General features: G+C 38.6%; 1 protein-coding gene across 3 annotated transcripts in view; it reads right to left on the reverse strand.

Annotated features, from left to right (window-relative positions):
• Positions 1–8,747: 8,747 nt before the first annotated feature.
• Positions 8,748–18,525, reverse strand: part of TRMT10C (tRNA methyltransferase 10C, mitochondrial RNase P subunit) — a 76,955-nt gene continuing 67,177 nt past the window's right edge. For all 3 annotated transcript variants that reach the window (XM_078657758.1, XM_078657760.1, XM_078657761.1), the window contains one exon: positions 8,748–10,261. In XM_078657758.1, coding sequence (XP_078513884.1) covers positions 8,927–10,231 — 1,305 coding nt within the window. In that variant the 5' untranslated portion in view covers positions 10,232–10,261 and the 3' untranslated portion in view covers positions 8,748–8,926. The remainder of the gene's footprint in view (positions 10,262–18,525) is intronic.

Here is an 18,525-nt window from a genome sequence, read left to right on the forward strand (position 1 = left end):
GCAAACACATCATTGTTTTCGGAGATCTTCTGCAGCTGACACCAGTGAAAGGGCAACCTGTGTTCAAAATGCTCACGCATGAAGATACCAGGAAGTGCCTAGGGAGCATTGGCAACGTCAATATATGGTTAAACTTCAATTATGCTGAACTGCATGAAAATATGCGTCAGGAGAAGGATGAAGTTTACAAGAATATTCTACAAGATGTTAGAATAGGAAAAGTGACCGAGCATGGGAAAGAAGCTTTACATGCACGATTACTGTCAAATTTATATCCAGAACAAGATGTTGTGCCTGAGAATATTTTTCAGAAAATTACTGAGAAGAAATCTGGAATATGTTTGATGCCAACTCTTGCAGAATGTGCCATCTTCAACAACAAAATGTTGAATTTAGAAAAGCAAGAGATTGTGAAACTGGAAGCTATTGACAGAGTAGAGCATATGGGATCAACAATTATTTTGTCTGAGAATTTGAAATCAAAATTGGATTCATTAGAGAAGACTATATCTAAAACTGCAGGTTTTGAAAAGAGTCTGAATGTGTGCTTGAACTGCCGTATAATTTTAAGAAGGAATTTACATGTTGAAAGAGGTCTGGTAAATGGATCAATGGGTAATGTTGTTGATTTTGTGAAATACAGAAATAGAGATGGAATTGAATTTTTAAAAATTAAATTTGATGGCATTGAGGAAGTACAGCTAATTGGTCGTTGTTCTGCTAGATTTTTGCTTGTAAAAGACTTATATGTTCGCCGTAAGCAGTTTCCTGTTTGCTTGGCATATGCGGTGACAATCCATAAATCGCAAGGTTTAAGTGTAGACAGTGCATTGGTGAATATTGGCAGTTCTGTGTTCAAGGAGGGTATGGCATATGTGGCATTGTCAAGAGTTAGAACTTTATCGGGATTGTACTTGATTGAGTGTGATGTCACAAGCATTTGTGCGGATCTAGATTGTGTTAAGGAATACAATAGGTTGAGAAGAGAGTATGCGCCACATTTGCCTCAATATCCTTTGTTTGAGAAACGTGTGGTAGGCCGGAAACGAAGAAATGTGACCAATACTGGGGAGGTTGTAGCAAAAAGACGAAAAGTCGATGAACCTGAAATTATAAGCAGAAACAAAAAGGATTCTGTTGAAGATGTTGTTGGTTTTCAATTTGAAAACACTTCTGGTGTCAACTGCTATGCTAATGTAGTGGTTAATGTTTTGTTTTCTCTAGAAAATGTAAAAGAAGAGATTGTAGTCAATTCTGATCAAAGATTATGCAGTTTGTTAAATTCTGTGTTAGAGAAATGTAGCACTGATAGAACAAAAATAGAAAGTGTGTCTGAAATTCGAAATCTGTTAGACAGATGTTCAGGCCAAACACAATTCTCTCAAAATATTCAGCAAGATTGTCAGGAGTTTTTAATGTATATGCTGGATGTATTGCATGCTGAAGGTGTAGATGTAGATCACCTGTTTGGGCTTTCTTATCAATGGCAGCATGACTGCGAGAACTGTAGGGTATCAAGTACTACTAGTGTAGACTCAGAAAGATTTATATATTTAACTTTGCCAGACAGTAAATCAGTCTCCTTTAATAAGCTAGTAAAAGCAGCTGATCACAACATGGAATGTAGCCAATGTAAATCTGAAATGATTTCAACATTATTTATACGAACATATGGCCAGTATGTCATTTTAATGTTCCAACGATGTAGGCCTGATGGAACAAAATTGACAACTTTAATTAAAAATTTTGTGGCTTCACAGTTGTCAATATCAGGAAGGACTTTTGTAACTGTAGCAATTATATATCATGACGGTCCTTCAATAACATCAGGACATTACACAGCTTATTTAAAGTCTAGAAATGGCTGGTCATTCTGCAACGATTCTGTTTTAATTTTCCAAAAAAAATTGCCGTATGACCTTAAAAATTCTTACCTGGTGTTCTTAAAACCAAAATTTTAGGGAAAGAATCTCGGGATGTGCTCTGAGGAATTTCAAGAAGTTCTAATGGCTCCTACACGATTTGGCCTTGAGGATAAGTGTAGTACAGAGACATAACTTCTTACCATAACACTGGACGTCATGGAAATATAAGTGCACTTTGAATGAGTTCAGAAAAACTATTTCTTTTTATAAGCTAATTCAAGCAGCCAATCAAAACATGGAGTAGAGGGAATGTAAGTCTGCAATGCTGTCTACTGTTTTATATTGCTTTGTGATTAAAAGTGATGTAGAGAATTAAATAATTGTAGTAGTCATAGAGGTAGTGTAAGTCTGCTTCATAGTAAGCAGTATCAGTGTCATAGGAAATGTAGAACATGAGTGAGCAAGAAGGGTAAGATATTAGTAGTCCAGGATTGTGAAAATGATCAACATTTTAATTCTGAAAGTTGCGGAAATACAACATGACGGGATTGGCTTACAAGAATTCCAAGAGTTATAAATGGCTCTGACATGATTTGGCCTTGTGGAAACGTGTGGTAGAGAGCGAGAAGTCATTTATTGTATGTAACATATTTTTCAAAACGATGGAGGTTTTCTTTCAGAAAGTGGCGGGCTGAAAGTAATAACAGCACAAGAGAGTGTAAGCTGTTCATAGGACATCCTTCGACGTCATGGAAAGTAAGTTAACTTTAAGGAGTTCTGAATTCTGATTTGTTATGTTGTATGTTTTTTTTTTAAACACAATCATTTTGATTGTGTTTTTTTTTTCCCCGCTGTTATATGATGAATACCTTCAAGTCACTGTTTTTAGTGAAATTTGATACATTCTGAGAACAGCAAAAATAAACCATTTAACATGTATAATTAATTCTGTACCGTTTGCATTTATGATGTACATGTAGAACTGTGTAGGAGGCATGGAGAAGGTGAGGCTTCTGTAAGTGTCAAAGTTGTTGCATACAGTGCTCATATTCTACGTAGTCTTTCATATGATAGACTACATTTCCACAATGAGATACCTAAGCAAAGGAAACACAGGTGATATGATTGTGGAATGAGCAAAAAAAATTGCACGTTTTTCAATTATATTACCTGTGTTTTCTAACATTACACATCACATTGTGTAGATGAGGTTTAGGCCTGTTCCTGGAGACAGAGGAGGTCTGACATTTGTTCAAGAGTGCAGTGGACATGACTCACTTCGTTGGTAGGCCTGCACATGTATTATCTCCTCTGTATTCTTCAACAAACCTAAATTTCATCTGCAACTCTGAGTAGGACTTACCTGAAACAAATCTGTGGATAGGTTACACCTTATCGGCATCTTGAAACAATCATTTAAAATGTTAGGGTCAGATTTATGATGGCCGTGCGCCTCTTTTGCTCCGCTGTGGGTCACTTTTGTGTAAAAGATGCACCATTTTGCAAGATAGGTTTCAGTTCATCTCCAGCAAGATACCATCAGTTTAAAATGTATATAATTAGCACTGTGTAGGGGGCATGCAGAAGCTGAAGCTTTTGTAAGTGTCAAAGTTGTTGCATGCAGTGCTGCACTTCTGGGTACTGTTTCATATGCTGGACTACATCTGCACTATGAGATACCTAAGCAAAGGCAACACAGGTGATGTGATTGTGAAATGAGGAAAAGAAACTCCACATTTTTCAATTACATCACCTGTGTTTCCTAAGTTTACGAATGACATTGTGCAGATGAAGTTTAGGTCTGTCCACGGACACAGAAGAGGTCTGGCCTTTGTTCAAGAGTGAAGTGGACATGACTTACTTCATTGGTAGGCCTTCACATGTATTATCTCCTCTGTATTCTTCAACAAGCATAAATTTGATATGCAATCCTGAGTAGGCCTCACCTTAAACAAAACTCTGGAGAGGCCACACCTTATCGTCATCCTGAATCAATCATTTCAAATGTTAGGGACAGATTTATGATAGGTGTATGCCTCTTTTGCGCCACTGTGCGTCACTTTTGTGATGCAGTGGCGGTGCAAAAGATTTGCTATGAGGCGACAAAATTACAAATTGATGCATCTAGGCAGATGTGTCATGCTGTAAAAAACCCGTGCCACATGAAACCGATGCAGCAGTGATGCAAAAGATGCACCATGTTGCAAGACAGGCCTGACTTCATCTCCAACAAGATAAGAAGCTAAGTCTTCTGTAAATGTCAAAATTGTTGTATATACTGCTCAACTTCTATGTACTCTTTGATATGCTAGACTCCATCTGCACTACGAGATACCTAACCAAAGGCAACACAGGTGATGTGATTGTGAAATGAGGAAAAGAAACGCCACATTTTTCAATTACATCACCAGTGTTTCCTAAGTTTACGAATGACATTGTGCAGATGAACTTTAGGTCTGTCCACGGACACAGAAGAGGTCTGGCCTTTGTTCAAGAGTGAAGTGGACATGACTTACTTCATTGGTAGGCCTTCACATGTATTATGTCCTCTGTTCTCTTCAAACACTCGAAATTTCATTTGGAACCCTGAGTAGGCCTCACCTCAAACAAACCTCTGGATAGGACACATCTTATTGGCATCCTGAAACAATCATTTAAAATGTTAGTGTCTTGCGACACTTTTGTGAGACAACAGCAGTGCAAAAGATGCACCATGTTTTAAGATAGGCCTCACTTCATCTGCATCAAGATACTGTTAATTTAAAATGTATATCTTTAGGACTGTGTAGGGGGCCTGGAGAAGCAGAAGCTTCTGTAAGTGTCAAAGTTGTTGAAAAACTGTTTGTCCTTCAATCTTTTCCCTTGTCTTTTCTAATTTTTAAATACATGTTTTAATATTTTTCAAATGTTTGTTCTCTCTTTCACAGATTGAAAGTATAAAAATAAAAAGTGAGTAAGTTAACGACAATTATAAGGTAAATGTTTTGTACTCTTTTCGTTACTTTTCTATCACATTCACCTACTATTAGTTCCACAGCTTAATTTCTTTAACCCTCAGTTTCCTGCCTTTGCTACTTTCCTCATTCCTTTCTCTATTACCTACTTACTCAACTCCTTCCACTCTTTTTCTCAGTCCCTCTCTTCTCATAGTTCCTCACTCTTGTTCACTCACTCCGTCTCTATTACTCTTAGTGTCTTTGACTGATCACTCTTTCACTACTTGTTCATAATGCTTTCTCTGTGTAGTTGAAGCACACTAAGGGGCATATTATGAACACAGCCAATAAAATTATTGCTGTTTTTATTGGCAGAAAACTGCTGCAAAAGTGGTTTTAGCGGCAGTTTTCTGCCGCAAAAGCGGCTTTAGCGACACATTTCTGCCGATAAAAGCTGCAAAACTTTTATTGGCTATGTTGATGATATGGCTCTATGTTATTTACATTTCTTTGCTGTTTCAATTAATCTTTTTCTGTTATTTTTTCTTTTCTGTTTTTTCTCTCTGTTATTCCACATGTTTTAATCTTATTTTGAACATTCACTCACATTCTCCAAGAAACTCTTCTTTGTTATTGTTCTACTCTTTTTTTTCTTTCACTTCCTTTTTTATTTTGGTTTTCACAATTATACCCTCTTCCATCTTTTCTTCGGTAAATAGATCTATTAAACAGTATCTCTGGTTTACTCCCTATAGCTGTCTTTCTTTTAACATTACTCTCTGTTTACTTCCCTTATACTAACTCTTTTTTTTTTTTTTTTTTTTTTGGTTCGCTCCCGGTTCGCGAACCGGGAAGCGAACCAAAAGAAATAGAGCTTGCCAGAGTGCTAAACATTCTAGCAATTTTTTTTGAAAGGGGAGGTAGTTCTGAAAATAACTTTTTTTTTAATGTTTTTGTTGTTTTATATTTTTCTTTTATTTTTCTGAACATTTTTTGTTTTTTTGTATTTTTTGAACAGTTTTATGTTTTTTTGGGTTTTTGATGGAGGGGAAACAACAAAAAACAGGCATTGGAAAGGGCTCAACAGGAGCAAAAAAAAAAAATTACTGTCTGCGGCGTTTAGGGCAATTGTGATTTTCATAAGCTCGGTTGATTAAGGTAATACTCATATTGCCACAAGACAGTAATGCACCACAATACAAGCAGGTAAACTTCATATGGACAAAGTTGTCCTGAATGTTTGGCACGGTTTCCCGTGCCTCTGCTGCTGTCAAAGATATCTGTGATGATGACCTGGCCACAGGAGTTGTTGGAATGTCCTGCTGGTCACGCATCTCTGCCCGGCTGTAGTTTAATGGATGCCACCTGCTCATATGACGATGCATGGTGTAGTTACCGAAGCTGTATTTTTTTAAGGTGCCTCTAGATAACTTCTCCTTACATATGAGGCAGGTGACATATCTGGCATTTACTTTCTTCTGCCCTTCAGGGATCGAAAAAAACTGCCAAATAAAACTGGTTTTCCGATGAGAAACCCGGGGCTGCTCTTCTAAAAACTGTGGTCCTTCTGTCTCCTCTTCCTCTTGCTCATCCTCTTCCTCCTCTGTGTTGCTGATGAACTGGGGAGGTGGTCCTCTCTTCCCATGAGGAGGTGGTGGTGGTGGTGGGGGTCCACCAGCTGAAGCTACCAATGAAGCCATTGCTGAACTATCAAAAAAGGTCTTCCTCTCACAAAGATGAAAGTCAGAGTGAGGAAAGAAGGAGGGGTTTTCATCATTTGGGAAAAACAATAGTTCTAAACCAATGAAAAGTGTTATTTTTAGGTCACCTGACCTAGCCTTACATCATTATGAAACCAAAAGTGAAATGAACCAATGAAAAGTTTTATTAACAAGTCACATGACCTGTTACGCTTATGTTACGCGCTGCGGAACGCGCCCCGGATCGCTTCCGGGTCGCTGCGCTTCGCGCCTCGGTTCGCGCTCCGTAGCACTTCTGGGTGCGCTAACGCGGCGCGTCATAAGACGCATTACGCGGCAACGCGATACGTCGCGCTTTCGCGACGCGCCCCTGATCGCTTCCGGGGAGCTGCGCTTCGCGTCTCAGTTCGCGTACCGGAGCACTTCCGGGTGCGCTAACGCGGCGCGTCATAAGACGCATTACGCGACAACGTGATACGTCGCGCTTCCGCGACGCGTCACGATGTTGATTTCTAACGCGGCAGTTGCGCAAACGGAACGTTTACCGGTTCGCGGACCGGGTCGCGGCATCAAATTGAGCTAACGGAAAGCTTCCCGGTTCGCGAACCGGGAGCGAAGAAAAAAAAATATTTTAAAAAAAATTATTAATAAACATATAACATATATTTTTGGATTTAAAGAAGAATACATTTTACAGCTACAGATATTAGCTTTTAAAAAACCAATGAAATTCACTGAAAAAACCATAGGTTATAGACCATATATAGTTAGGAATTAGCATTTACAAAACCTTGAAAATTCACTGAAAAAACCATAGGTTATAGACCATATATAGTTAGGAATTAGCATTTAAAAAACCTTATTTTACTCACACAAAACCATTGAAATTCCATATATAGTTAGTTGTACTAACTATATATCGCGCACCCGCAATCCACTGCTGATCATGTCACATATTACATCATTCATGACATGGTCAGTGACATCACTGATGACATCACTGATGACATCTCAAATGACATCACTGATGACAACATCCAGTGACTGTATTTTTCTGTAAAGTTAAAATATGTCTTACATATTGAAGAATGAGTGGATGTATAAGTGTCTTGATGAAGGATTTAGTAGGGGCATGACTGACTGTATGAGTGACTGATTAAATGTGTCTCACTGAGTGCATGGGTTAGTGACTAAACTGTCTTAATTTGTGCATCATTATGTCTGTTGTTCTGTTAACTGCTGCATGTGTTGATCAGTAGCTATATGATTAACTATATGGGTTATTGATTGGTTGCCCAAGCATTTGTATGGGATACTGAGTGTGTGTGTGGGTGGCTGGGAGGTGTATGACTCTCTGCATAGATGTGTGAGCAATTGATTCACTAGATGTATGGGTTCAAAAGTGCATGTGGAAACAGCTGTATGGGCGGTTGACTGTGTGCATGAGTGTATTGGTGAGTGAATGGATATCTCAGTGCTACATGTCAAAGTAAGTACATATGTAAAATACAGTACATGTGAGAGTTGACATATATAAATAAATGTGCATAAGAGCCAGTGAATGTGTGAGTGGCTGTATGGATCATTGTGAACTTGTATCCAGGATTGTATAAGTGAGTAAATATGTTTTAGTATATGTTTGAATAAGTAAGGTGTGTATAACTGTATAGTTGAGGAAATGGAGGTGTGATTGATTCTTTGCATGACTGACTAGGTGTGCGAGTAACTCCATGGATGAGTGACAGTCTGTGAGTGTATGTTTATACTGAGTGTATCTAAGATTATATAAGAGTCTGAAGAGGTTCATCATAATATCACATGAATGATGTCATCAGTGATGTGATCAGTAATGTCAAATGAGATGTCATCAGTGATGTCATCAATGATGTCATTTGAGATGTCATCAGTGATGTCATCAGTGATGTCAAATGAGATGTCATCAGTGATGTCACTGACCATGTCATGAATGATGTAATATGTGACATGATCAGCAGTGGATTGCGGGTGCGCGATATATAGTTAGTACAACTAACTATATATGGAATTTCAATGGTTTTGTGTGAGTAAAATAAGGTTTTTTAAATGCTAATTCCTAACTATATATGGTCTATAACCTATGGTTTTTTCAGTGATATATATATATATATATATATATATATATATATATATATATATTGCACACCGCCGTCTCACCTAGCTCTGGAGTAGCAACCAGCCAAGGTAAGTACCACTCGGACACGGACCAGTAAAGTTTCCTTTCTTTTTAGTTTATTTAGTGCAGAAAAAGTCCATACATATATATACACACACACATATATGCACACACACACACACATACATGTTTTCATGTGTACTTCCTTCTAAGATCAATGATGATACCTTTAGAAATGTTTCGTTTGAATACATTTAATGAATTTAAATAGATCTAATTGTCGTCTTCTTCCCACCATTTCTTTTGTGTAGGCTTCAAAGTTCCATCCTTTGGAGAAGCCTTAAAAACCTTTTTGCTACTAGTGCCAAAGTCATAACCTTTCTTTCTTTTTAGAACAGTGTTTTTGCCTTGGTACTGTGAAGGATCTACAAAACCATCATGTTTTCTTTTCGGGACAAAGTCCAAAGCCTTTTTCCAGTCCCCAGTGTCCTTTAGAGTCAATAAAATGCGAATCATTTGGTCCAGGGTGAGGTTTTTAGCACCAATTTCCCACTGCAGGTACTTTTCAAGCGGAAGTCTTAGAGTTGCAAGTTTTAAACGCTTTGCATTTGCCAAAGATAGTCCAGTCTGCTGATTCTTGTCCACCAAAGAGCCAATTACGTAAACTTTATCATGCTCAAATGTCTTCATTACATTGGGAGAGTCAGCAGTCAAATAAACAAGTTCATGTGTGGGAAAAATATCAATGTAAGATTTCTCTGTACTGGTCAAAAACAATCTTTCCCAAGCACCTTGGTAGCGTGTTACTAATTCTTTATGATAAGATCCTTCTCTCTGAAGATTGCAGAAGTGAATGTGGAAAGGGTCAGGTGATTTCCTGTTCCAGCCTTCACTTTCCATTAACTGATTCACGGTGTTCTCCAGTTCCCTTTGTGACATGTAGCTACTGTAGGACATGTCAAATATTAATGGCTGGCCAAAAACCATAGCCTGGGCGGCCCTGCTATTGTACTGGTTTTCTATATTCTTACGCCAGAACTGCAAGAAATACCCGTTCCGGTTGTCAGTTTCATCTTCTTTTTCTACTGTCTGTTCAGATTCCTCTTTCCTGATTTCCTTCAACTTTTCCTTCTTTTCTTTCCTTCTTTTCTTATGACCTTCCTTGATTGATAAGTGTTTTAAAAATTTCTTCCTGGATGATTTTGTGGGCAGTTCCATAAGTATTCTCAACTGCTCTTCACTGATATTTTCTGGGACCATTTTGCCTGCTAGCCTCCACATCTCTACCAACTCTCTCATAGTGGTCAAAGGGTCTTCTTTCTGATCTAAATGTATTTTGCCATCATCATCTGAAGCGTCAGATTTGGCCAAAGTTTTCCATTCATCAAGGTCCATCTCCTGAGGGAGGTGTGACTTGGTTTCTTCTTTCATTAGGTTAAGTGACAAACACAAATTTCGACCTGTGGTTTGTCGATAAGTCAGTTTACCAAGAAAACCCTTCCTTGTTGCTTCTTGCATCGTGGGAAAAAGAGCAGCACTGCGAATTATTGTCCTCAAAAGTGTGCTCAAGAGTGTCATTGTGAAAGGCAATATGGCATGTAAAGATTCCTGCCAAAAGCAAAAAACAGGAAATAAATTAGTACTCGAAACTCTCAGAAAATGTGAAATTAAAAGCTGCATCAATTCTAACAACTAACAAAAAATAAAAATCACATTCTTACAATGTGTTAACTACAATTCACTCACGCTAACAAGAGGGAAACTTTTACTGTAATGGTCAGTGTCCCATTTCCACGATTAGTTACCACTGTACTATTTTTGTATGTTGCAACACGTGGGTTACTGTGGTCAAAATAAAAAGACATGCACACACTTTACCATAGCTCTAGCACTTTAGCCATCGGCAAGGAAATGGTTTCCAAGTTAGACTTCATCAACACAGTAACAACATTTACCACATGGTTAGTTTATTAATATGTCCCTAAACAATAATCCTAAAATTATTTTTCCCCGAACCGATCATGTATTGGTCAAAGCACTCAAATTCATAGTGAGTGGTGCAGAGGTGCGGAGCCAAAGGGTGTGTGAGTGTGAGGGCCGGCTGACCTGCGGTAATACCGACGTGGGAGGGGTAGGTGACTAGACGCCCTCTGCCAGCGATAATCAGGTTCCATAACCTATTTCTGGCCCCACCAGGTCAGCGCGTGAGAGCTGTCCGACCCTGGGATCACGGCTCTTGGGAGGGACTGGACGAAGGATTGTCCCTACGACACACTCCAGGTCGTATACTTGATTCCTCTGATTACTGAGGGATCTGTCAGCAATTATATGAGCTTCCTTTTTGGTCCTGATGAATTGCCTGAGCGGCAAGAAACATGTTGACCACACGTTCACTAAGGGTTGAATGAGGCACGATTACTTTAATTGTCCCGCCTCAATACCCCTTATCGTTCCTTTTAATAAAGCAGTGAGCCATACTATTAAATTCTTTTCCCCATGGACTCCACTGACTTTTTTTAGACCACACTCACGCTCACTATTGCACTTTTTTAGGCCCCTCACACTCACACACCCTTTGGCTAAGGAATAAAAGAACCCCGCCAAAGTGCAGCATCCGGTGCTGCCCGACAGGCATTGCACCGCCAGTCTGTCGCAGGGGCAGGATACCGATGATGACGCTGGACGATCGCCGGGTGGGATGACAATAGTCGTCCAACCGGTGACCTGTGTGAGGCATCCCCAAATTCCGTAAAGGGTTCACAACATTCACTTTTTTCTGTTGAACTCAATATGAGAGAGAGGTTCACGTTAGTCATTTAGTTGACTTTGTCCGGGGAACTCTGTAAATTCTTTGTTGTTGGTACTTTCTGGGACACATACATTGGACCCCGTTAAAAATTGTCCTATTTTTATGATTCCCCCTTGTTGATACACTTGCTACCTGGTGCATCATGTCCACCCAGGCTCTACAGTCCTCCTTGACCTTCTCATCAGTTCGGGCTTTTTTAAGACACAGTTCCTCTGCTAATGCCCACTCCAACAGGTCCCGAAGCCATCTGGCTACCGTGGGCCCGGCATTAGTTATCCATTGTGTCACAATAAGGCGTTTTGCAAGCAAAAGGCCTAACTTTGTAAATGTATATGGCATAGCTCCCCTTTTTGGTCGGAGTACAGTACCAAGCAGTCAATGACAGATCGACTTTTGGACACCCACCTGTCACCCTTCCTAGTCTGCCTACCATCTCCTCACAGTATTCTGCTAATTTCCTGCATGTCCATGTCATATGAATAAATAGAACGCCTGGTTTGTTACATTTTGGACACATTGACGTTCTAGTGTGATATATTTTGTGTAGCCTGCCAGGTGTCTTATAGGTTTGGTGTAGATAGTGGAATGAGCAAGCTTAAACCTGGTGTTGCTGGCTACCTCTTGGACTTGGGCACAAGCCTGTGCTCAATTGGCTTCAGACAGGGGAGTTTGCAGATCATCATCCCAGACGTACTGCGCCTTAATGATAGTTCGCGGAAGATCCGCAGCCACCACCTGATAAAGAGTCTGGAGATCAATCGTCATCCCCGTCCATGCGTGCCAGTTTAGCAAATTGAAAGAATCGCCCATTGTGACCCCAAACGTCTCCTTAGCCTAGTCAAAGGTTAGAAATTGCTCTTCAAGATAAAAGTCTCCCAGAAGGAAGCACTCTCCCTCTCTCCATGCGCCCAAGGTCATGACTTCAGTGATTAGGCGAAACGGCTGGAACCAATCTAAGGGCAGGGATCTACTGAAGGGCAGGTGCTTCAGTAACCTTCGGGGTGTTTAGTTTAGAGTATTTATCAAATGCAGTGTTCGCCGAGAATCACCTCTTGGTACTGAAGGGATGGTTGCATATGCACACAATTTCAGGAAAAGTTAGTTTTTCATCCCGATCTAATAGCCTGGTGGTTATCCTGGCTTTTGTGAGATATAGTGATGGAGCAGATTTCATCTGCAGTCAGGCATCGTATTATTTTTTTGTGCTTCAGACAGGGTGCATTTAAATTGCCATGCACATTTTGGTGCAAGTTAAAACATGGCACATGAAAAACATGAAAGTGAGGCCTATTCAGTCTGAAATGCTTGTGCTGAATTAACATGTGTCTAGAGAAAAGTGGCCTTTTTAGCTCTGAAGATTAATAGAATGTGTTTCTCTCTTCCCAGCTCATCCCATGCAATCTAAATTCACTATTTTTGTCTTAAAAGACTTTGACTTGTTGCATATTTTGATAAATATTTTCAGTTAATAACACCTCTTTTTATAATGTGTGTGAATTAATAATGCACCAAACACTACACAGGGGACTAAATGCTTTTTTGCATGAAAAGCTATCTAAAACCCTAAAGCATGTTGCTGTGTGTGTTGTATTAACTGGGTGCACTATATTAATTGTGTGTGCTTTTAAAATTTACACTAATGCATGAAAATGCTATTTTGCACATTTTTGCATGTTGTACATAAATAATAGAAAAGCTGCTTGAAACTAACTGCTTGGCTGGGTAAACATTTATAAGGGGTATTAGTATGGAGTTGGGAAACATAATGGGCTGATTTACATGAAATTAATATTATCTTTGTGTTTGTTTTATTTTTGGGGCCTACACAAAACATGGCTGCCTGTGAATCCATCAAGGCTATGGCTTGCAATTTAATGAGAAGGGAGCATGCGCAGACTTTGGCAGCTTTCCTCATGACAAGAAGTGAAGCACATCTTGAACTGTACATTCTTGTGACTGTGCCAATGTACCAGTTATTTAAAAGTATCCATCTGACTGCACTGTGGAAGGAAGGATAAATTAGAATGAAACATTTTTCCTAGTAAATGTTGCAAACGTTTATAAATGTATTAAATCATTTGCGCTTCTTTTGTTAAAACTGGTAAAGTCAGGTTTTTAGAATGAGTCGGGGTAGTGAGAACTCATGCCATCATGACTGACCAATCACGTACAGGTTTACCTGAAAGATGCTACATCTTTGTGTAGTCTGCCAATAATTAGAGTATAAAATAATGTCCTCTCTGGATGGGGGCTGGCGTTCTCAGCTCAGCTGGATTCTAGGCTCATTAGGGGGGGGGTGTGAGCTCTTGAGAGAAGGAACAGATTAGGCCAGACATCCTATGGGTTAGGTACGAGAAACTTCCCGGGAGATTGCTGAAGGGGAGGTGCGTCCGAGGAGAGTCAGGGGGAGGTTTCTTGCTTCCACGTCATATTTTGGCACTGCAGGCCACATTCCTTTGAGGCCTTGTGAAGGGCGGGCTGTTTTTGCTCTTTAGACACAGAGATGCACAGAGCAGCAACAGATAGAAAGGCTCTTTAGATTTAGATGCTAAACTTTAAGTTTATGCTTTGACTAATTAATTAGGTCTGAAAAGATTTATTTGATTTATGCATTTATTTCTCTTAATGGGAGATTTTTGCAAACTATTTAATTATTGATTAGCTTTGCAAGACTATTTTTCTTAGAAACACTTTAAGAATTTTGACTGATATTTTGCGCCACATTTTCTTTCCTACATGTTATGCTTATATGCAGACTGTAATGTGTTCTGTATTATTGATATTTTTCCTGTTTTCCAAATGATGTAACCGGATTGATATTTTACTAATGAATAAAGGGTCAGAGAAAAATTAACTTTTGACTAGAAAATAAAACCCTTTAAAATACTCAACAACTCTCTTTATTGGCTTGAATAATAATTGCAGTTTTTACTGTTCATGATTACTTAAAATCTCCTGAAGGTAATACATGGTGTGAAGGGCCCAACACCTTTTGAGCGGTAAATTAGAGGTAGCATGAGGGTTTTGCATTGAGAAACTACCAGAAGAAATTACCGCTCCATCAGTTTTTGGTAATCAGAGGATGGTCATTATTGATTAGTTTGGTGATTAATGATTATTGATTTCACCATCAACTATTCAACTAATGGATCATTGACCTTAAGAGGGGAGTAAAATAATTGTCCAAGTCAGATAAATGTCCAAGTCCTGATTCCTGACTCCAATGCTCAGAACCTGAAGACTGGCAAAGCAGTACTGGCAGGTGATGCAAGAAGTGGTGCGAGTATCAATAGGGTTGTGAAATGTTAATATGCTAGCATGTATTTTTGAAGAGTTGAAAATATTACGTTTTTTTTACTGTTGGTGAAATTTTGCTTATTTTGAATTGATGGTGTTATTGATTATATTGGTAATTTCATAGGACATACTTTTTTGGTTATTGATAACATGTTTTAACTCTTCATGTTAAGTTAGTGTCTTGTTCTATGTTGTCTGGAACACGCAGGTATGCACACCTGTGGAATCCCGGGAAGGAATAGCGGGTGATAAATGGAAGCCACACTGCACTGAGGTTACTCGTCTGTTGGAATAACACTGAGAAGCTAAGGAGGGCTGGCAGTGTTAAATTAGGGACTATTTTCTGTGTGAGTGATTGATAGCAAAGAGTTCGCTGGTGAAACTTTGGTCTGATATCACCTAGAAAGGGTCACACTAAAGGAGTAGCAGGTTCTTCTGAGCTTGATTGACAGCAAAAGGGTTCGCTGGTAAAACCTTGGACTAAGATATATCCTGAAGGATAAGTCCAAAGGAGTAGCAGGTTCTTCTGAGCTTGATAGACAGCAAAAGGGTTCGCCGGTGAAACTTTGGACTAAGATATATCCTGAAGGATAAGTCCAAAGGAGTAGCAGGTTCTTCTGAGCTTGAGTGAAAGGTAAGCGGAAGGGATTTACCTGTAGTGTTTGAAGAGTAAACGGAAGGTCTTACTTTGTGAAGGGTAAGCGGAATGTGTTACTCGCAGTGAATATATATCCATCCTTTATTTAGCACAACAGACAGAATAGCGAATGTATTTATGTTGTTACTAACAGAGTTATTGATTAAGAGAAATATTGCAGTAAGATTTTGTGGAGGGTCAGTGGTAGGAGTAAAACTGACTAAAATTGAGACTGACAGCTTTGGAAAAAAGAAATTGCATTGAACTATTGCAAAAATGAAAATGTTTGAAGGTTTAAAGAAGCTGTTAGGAGGTAAAGTGAAAAATTCGTTTTTTATTGGTGATGCTCCTGAAGGAACACCTGTGCATTTTATGTCTACCAATTTGGGACAAATACATGTATGTGGGTTCACCAATGGTACAAGATTATTGAAAAAGAGGGTGCTTTGAGGTTTCCAAAAGATGGTACTTTTGAATTGCAAATTATTGACAAATTAAGGGAAGTCTTATGTGAAATAAAGACCCCATCTAAAGCTACACAATTTGAGGCCTTAAGCATGTGGGAAAAAGCAGCAAGAGAGAAAGCAAATGAGGATAAAAAGATAAAAGCACCAAATTCAGGAGAAGGGAATTAGTGATGATAAAGAGCTTCAAATAAATAATGATTCAGGGGATGAAATAATGGATGAATTGTTAACTGAGTGTCCACCACTTTATGTGCTTCCCATGAAAAATACTGAAAATAGTGCACCAGTAAATACTACAGGGGCTACTGCTTCTGTTAAACAGAGAGAAATACAGACTGAGAAAACTGTGCAGACATTTTATATTGACCCATTACCTGTTGATTCAGTACTGACAGTGATACCTCCAGGTGTTACTGCTTTAAATGTGCCTGATTCAGTTCAAGAATTACAAACTGCAGATGCACAGATAATGCCTAGAAGCATTATGACTGTCCCAATTAATATGGTCCCTACTGAAAAGGTTCAAAGAGCTGCAGAAGGAGTGATTATGGCAGGGTTTATTTCACAAACTCAGAATTCACAGATTATTGAACAGAAATTACCCCAAGCACTGAAAAGTGAGGGGAAAATGGTATTTACAACATCTGCAGCCCAGAATAAAATAAATATATTTGAAAATGGGATTTTTCAAACCTGCTCAGAGGAAGCAGCAGTGATTACAAATACAGAGAACATGGGAGAACATATTAACACAGGCCATGAAAAAGAGAAACAGCTTAATGTTTTAAATTCAACATGTGAACATGAAGAAATTAACAATCCTTGCTGTTTAAATAATGAAAATGTGAACCAGTGTCAGGAAAAAGAATTAATTTCCCTGAGTAAGGAAACAGCTGTATGTGCATTAACTACACATAATGGACTGACAGATTTGGCTCAAAAATATGAAACTGATGTTTCAGGAAGTTTTCCATTTCAGAAAGGTTTTAGGGTACACATGGACGATGAAGCAAATGAGAAAATGTGTTCTTCAGGAATGCAATTGCACATTGCAGAAATAATAAAATATATTTTTAAATGCAAAGGGTTTGAGAAATTAGGAGGCAATTGGGCAAGAAAACACGAGAAGAAAAAGAAACCACCAGACCTTGCAAGGAAACTGGATAAGGAAAAGAAGCCACCAGATTTAGTTGAGAAAAATAATAAGCAGAATGAGGGAGAAGCTTTTGCTTACTCATTGAGAAAAAAGGTGGGAGAAATGTATGTGCATATGCCACAGAATAAAAGGGAACTTGCAGCATTTCTGAACACATTCCCACAATTGAAAGACAAAATTATGCTGTGGTACCCACAAGTTGATGGATTTATTGAAATTTTAAAAGAGTTGTGCATTATTTTGGAAATGTTCTTTTACATTGCCATGCAAACAGAATTGTGGTTTGAATCTAAAGTTGTGGAAAGGCCAAGTGAAGAGACAATGAAAAGGGTTTGCATGAATGCACCATCATTTTCTGTTGTTATGGAGGAAAATATTGCAGTGATTATTTTCCTGAAGGGTGGAGTGCCAGCAGATGATGTTGGTTGGGTACAGATTAAAAGAACACAGGATGGAAGTAAAGGTGTTTTGGTTTGTGTAAAAGCAGGTATGGATGTTGTATTCCTGGACAATGTGTCCTTTTGCCATCTTTATAACAGATTTGAGCATTGGAAGAAGAAAAATAAATGTAAACATGATGCACAAAAACATGGAGAAATGCAGATGCAAAATATGTCAGTTAAGCATATGCAAATGTCAGTTCAGAAACAGGTACCAATGGCAGGAATCTTTCAAGCACAGATGGTTCCACAAAATATGGAAAATGCTAAAATTAATTTAAATAGGTTGTCCAGAGCAAATGGGAATTATTTCCAGAGACAAAATCAGAATCCAGTCCAACAGGTTGCTCTGTTTGCAAATGAGAGTTTTAACACTCACAATTCTGAATTTACCAATTCCATTGTGAAGGCAGTGGAAAGTCCAGATTTAGTTGCTGGAGTTTTAAACAGAGAAATTACAAACACAGTGTTAGAAGAATTTGCCCCAAAATTAGGCCCATTTGAGGAAGATTGCAAAACTGTTGTCTGTGACTCTGGCCTAGCAAGAAAACAATTATTTTGCAAATTAAGCAGTACAGATTACTGTACACCACATAATGCTATTTTTCAGATTCCTGATGAGGATGTACATTTTAAAATGGCCCAACAAGAGACAGCTGTAGCATTATTTTCAGAAAAGACAGATGAAAAATTAACTTCTGCTTTGGAAAAAATAATAAACACAGAAATAAGAGATTTCACAGAGAAGGATGGCAGGTTAATAAAATGTGCAGAACATGTCTTATTAAAATTTGAACCAGAGGACATGTATTCAGGAACACAATCAGTTGCAGGAATTTTACCAATAAAAGGATTTTTGATGGAATTGATTAGAAGTTTGTGTAACTTTCTGATCATAGGTTCACAGAAAATAAATGAAAAGAACAGAACAGAATAGTGCAGGAGATTAAAAGCATATTTTTTCCATGTTGTCCTGTGGTACCGAATCCAGCCAATATACTTTTTCACATTCCATGTGGTGAAGAATGGCTTATTTGTATTGATTTTTGCAAAGCTCATGTCACAG

Source organism: Lissotriton helveticus, chromosome 8 (genome assembly GCF_964261635.1).
Source record: "Lissotriton helveticus chromosome 8, aLisHel1.1, whole genome shotgun sequence".
Classification (NCBI taxonomy): Eukaryota; Metazoa; Chordata; class Amphibia; order Caudata; family Salamandridae; genus Lissotriton; species Lissotriton helveticus.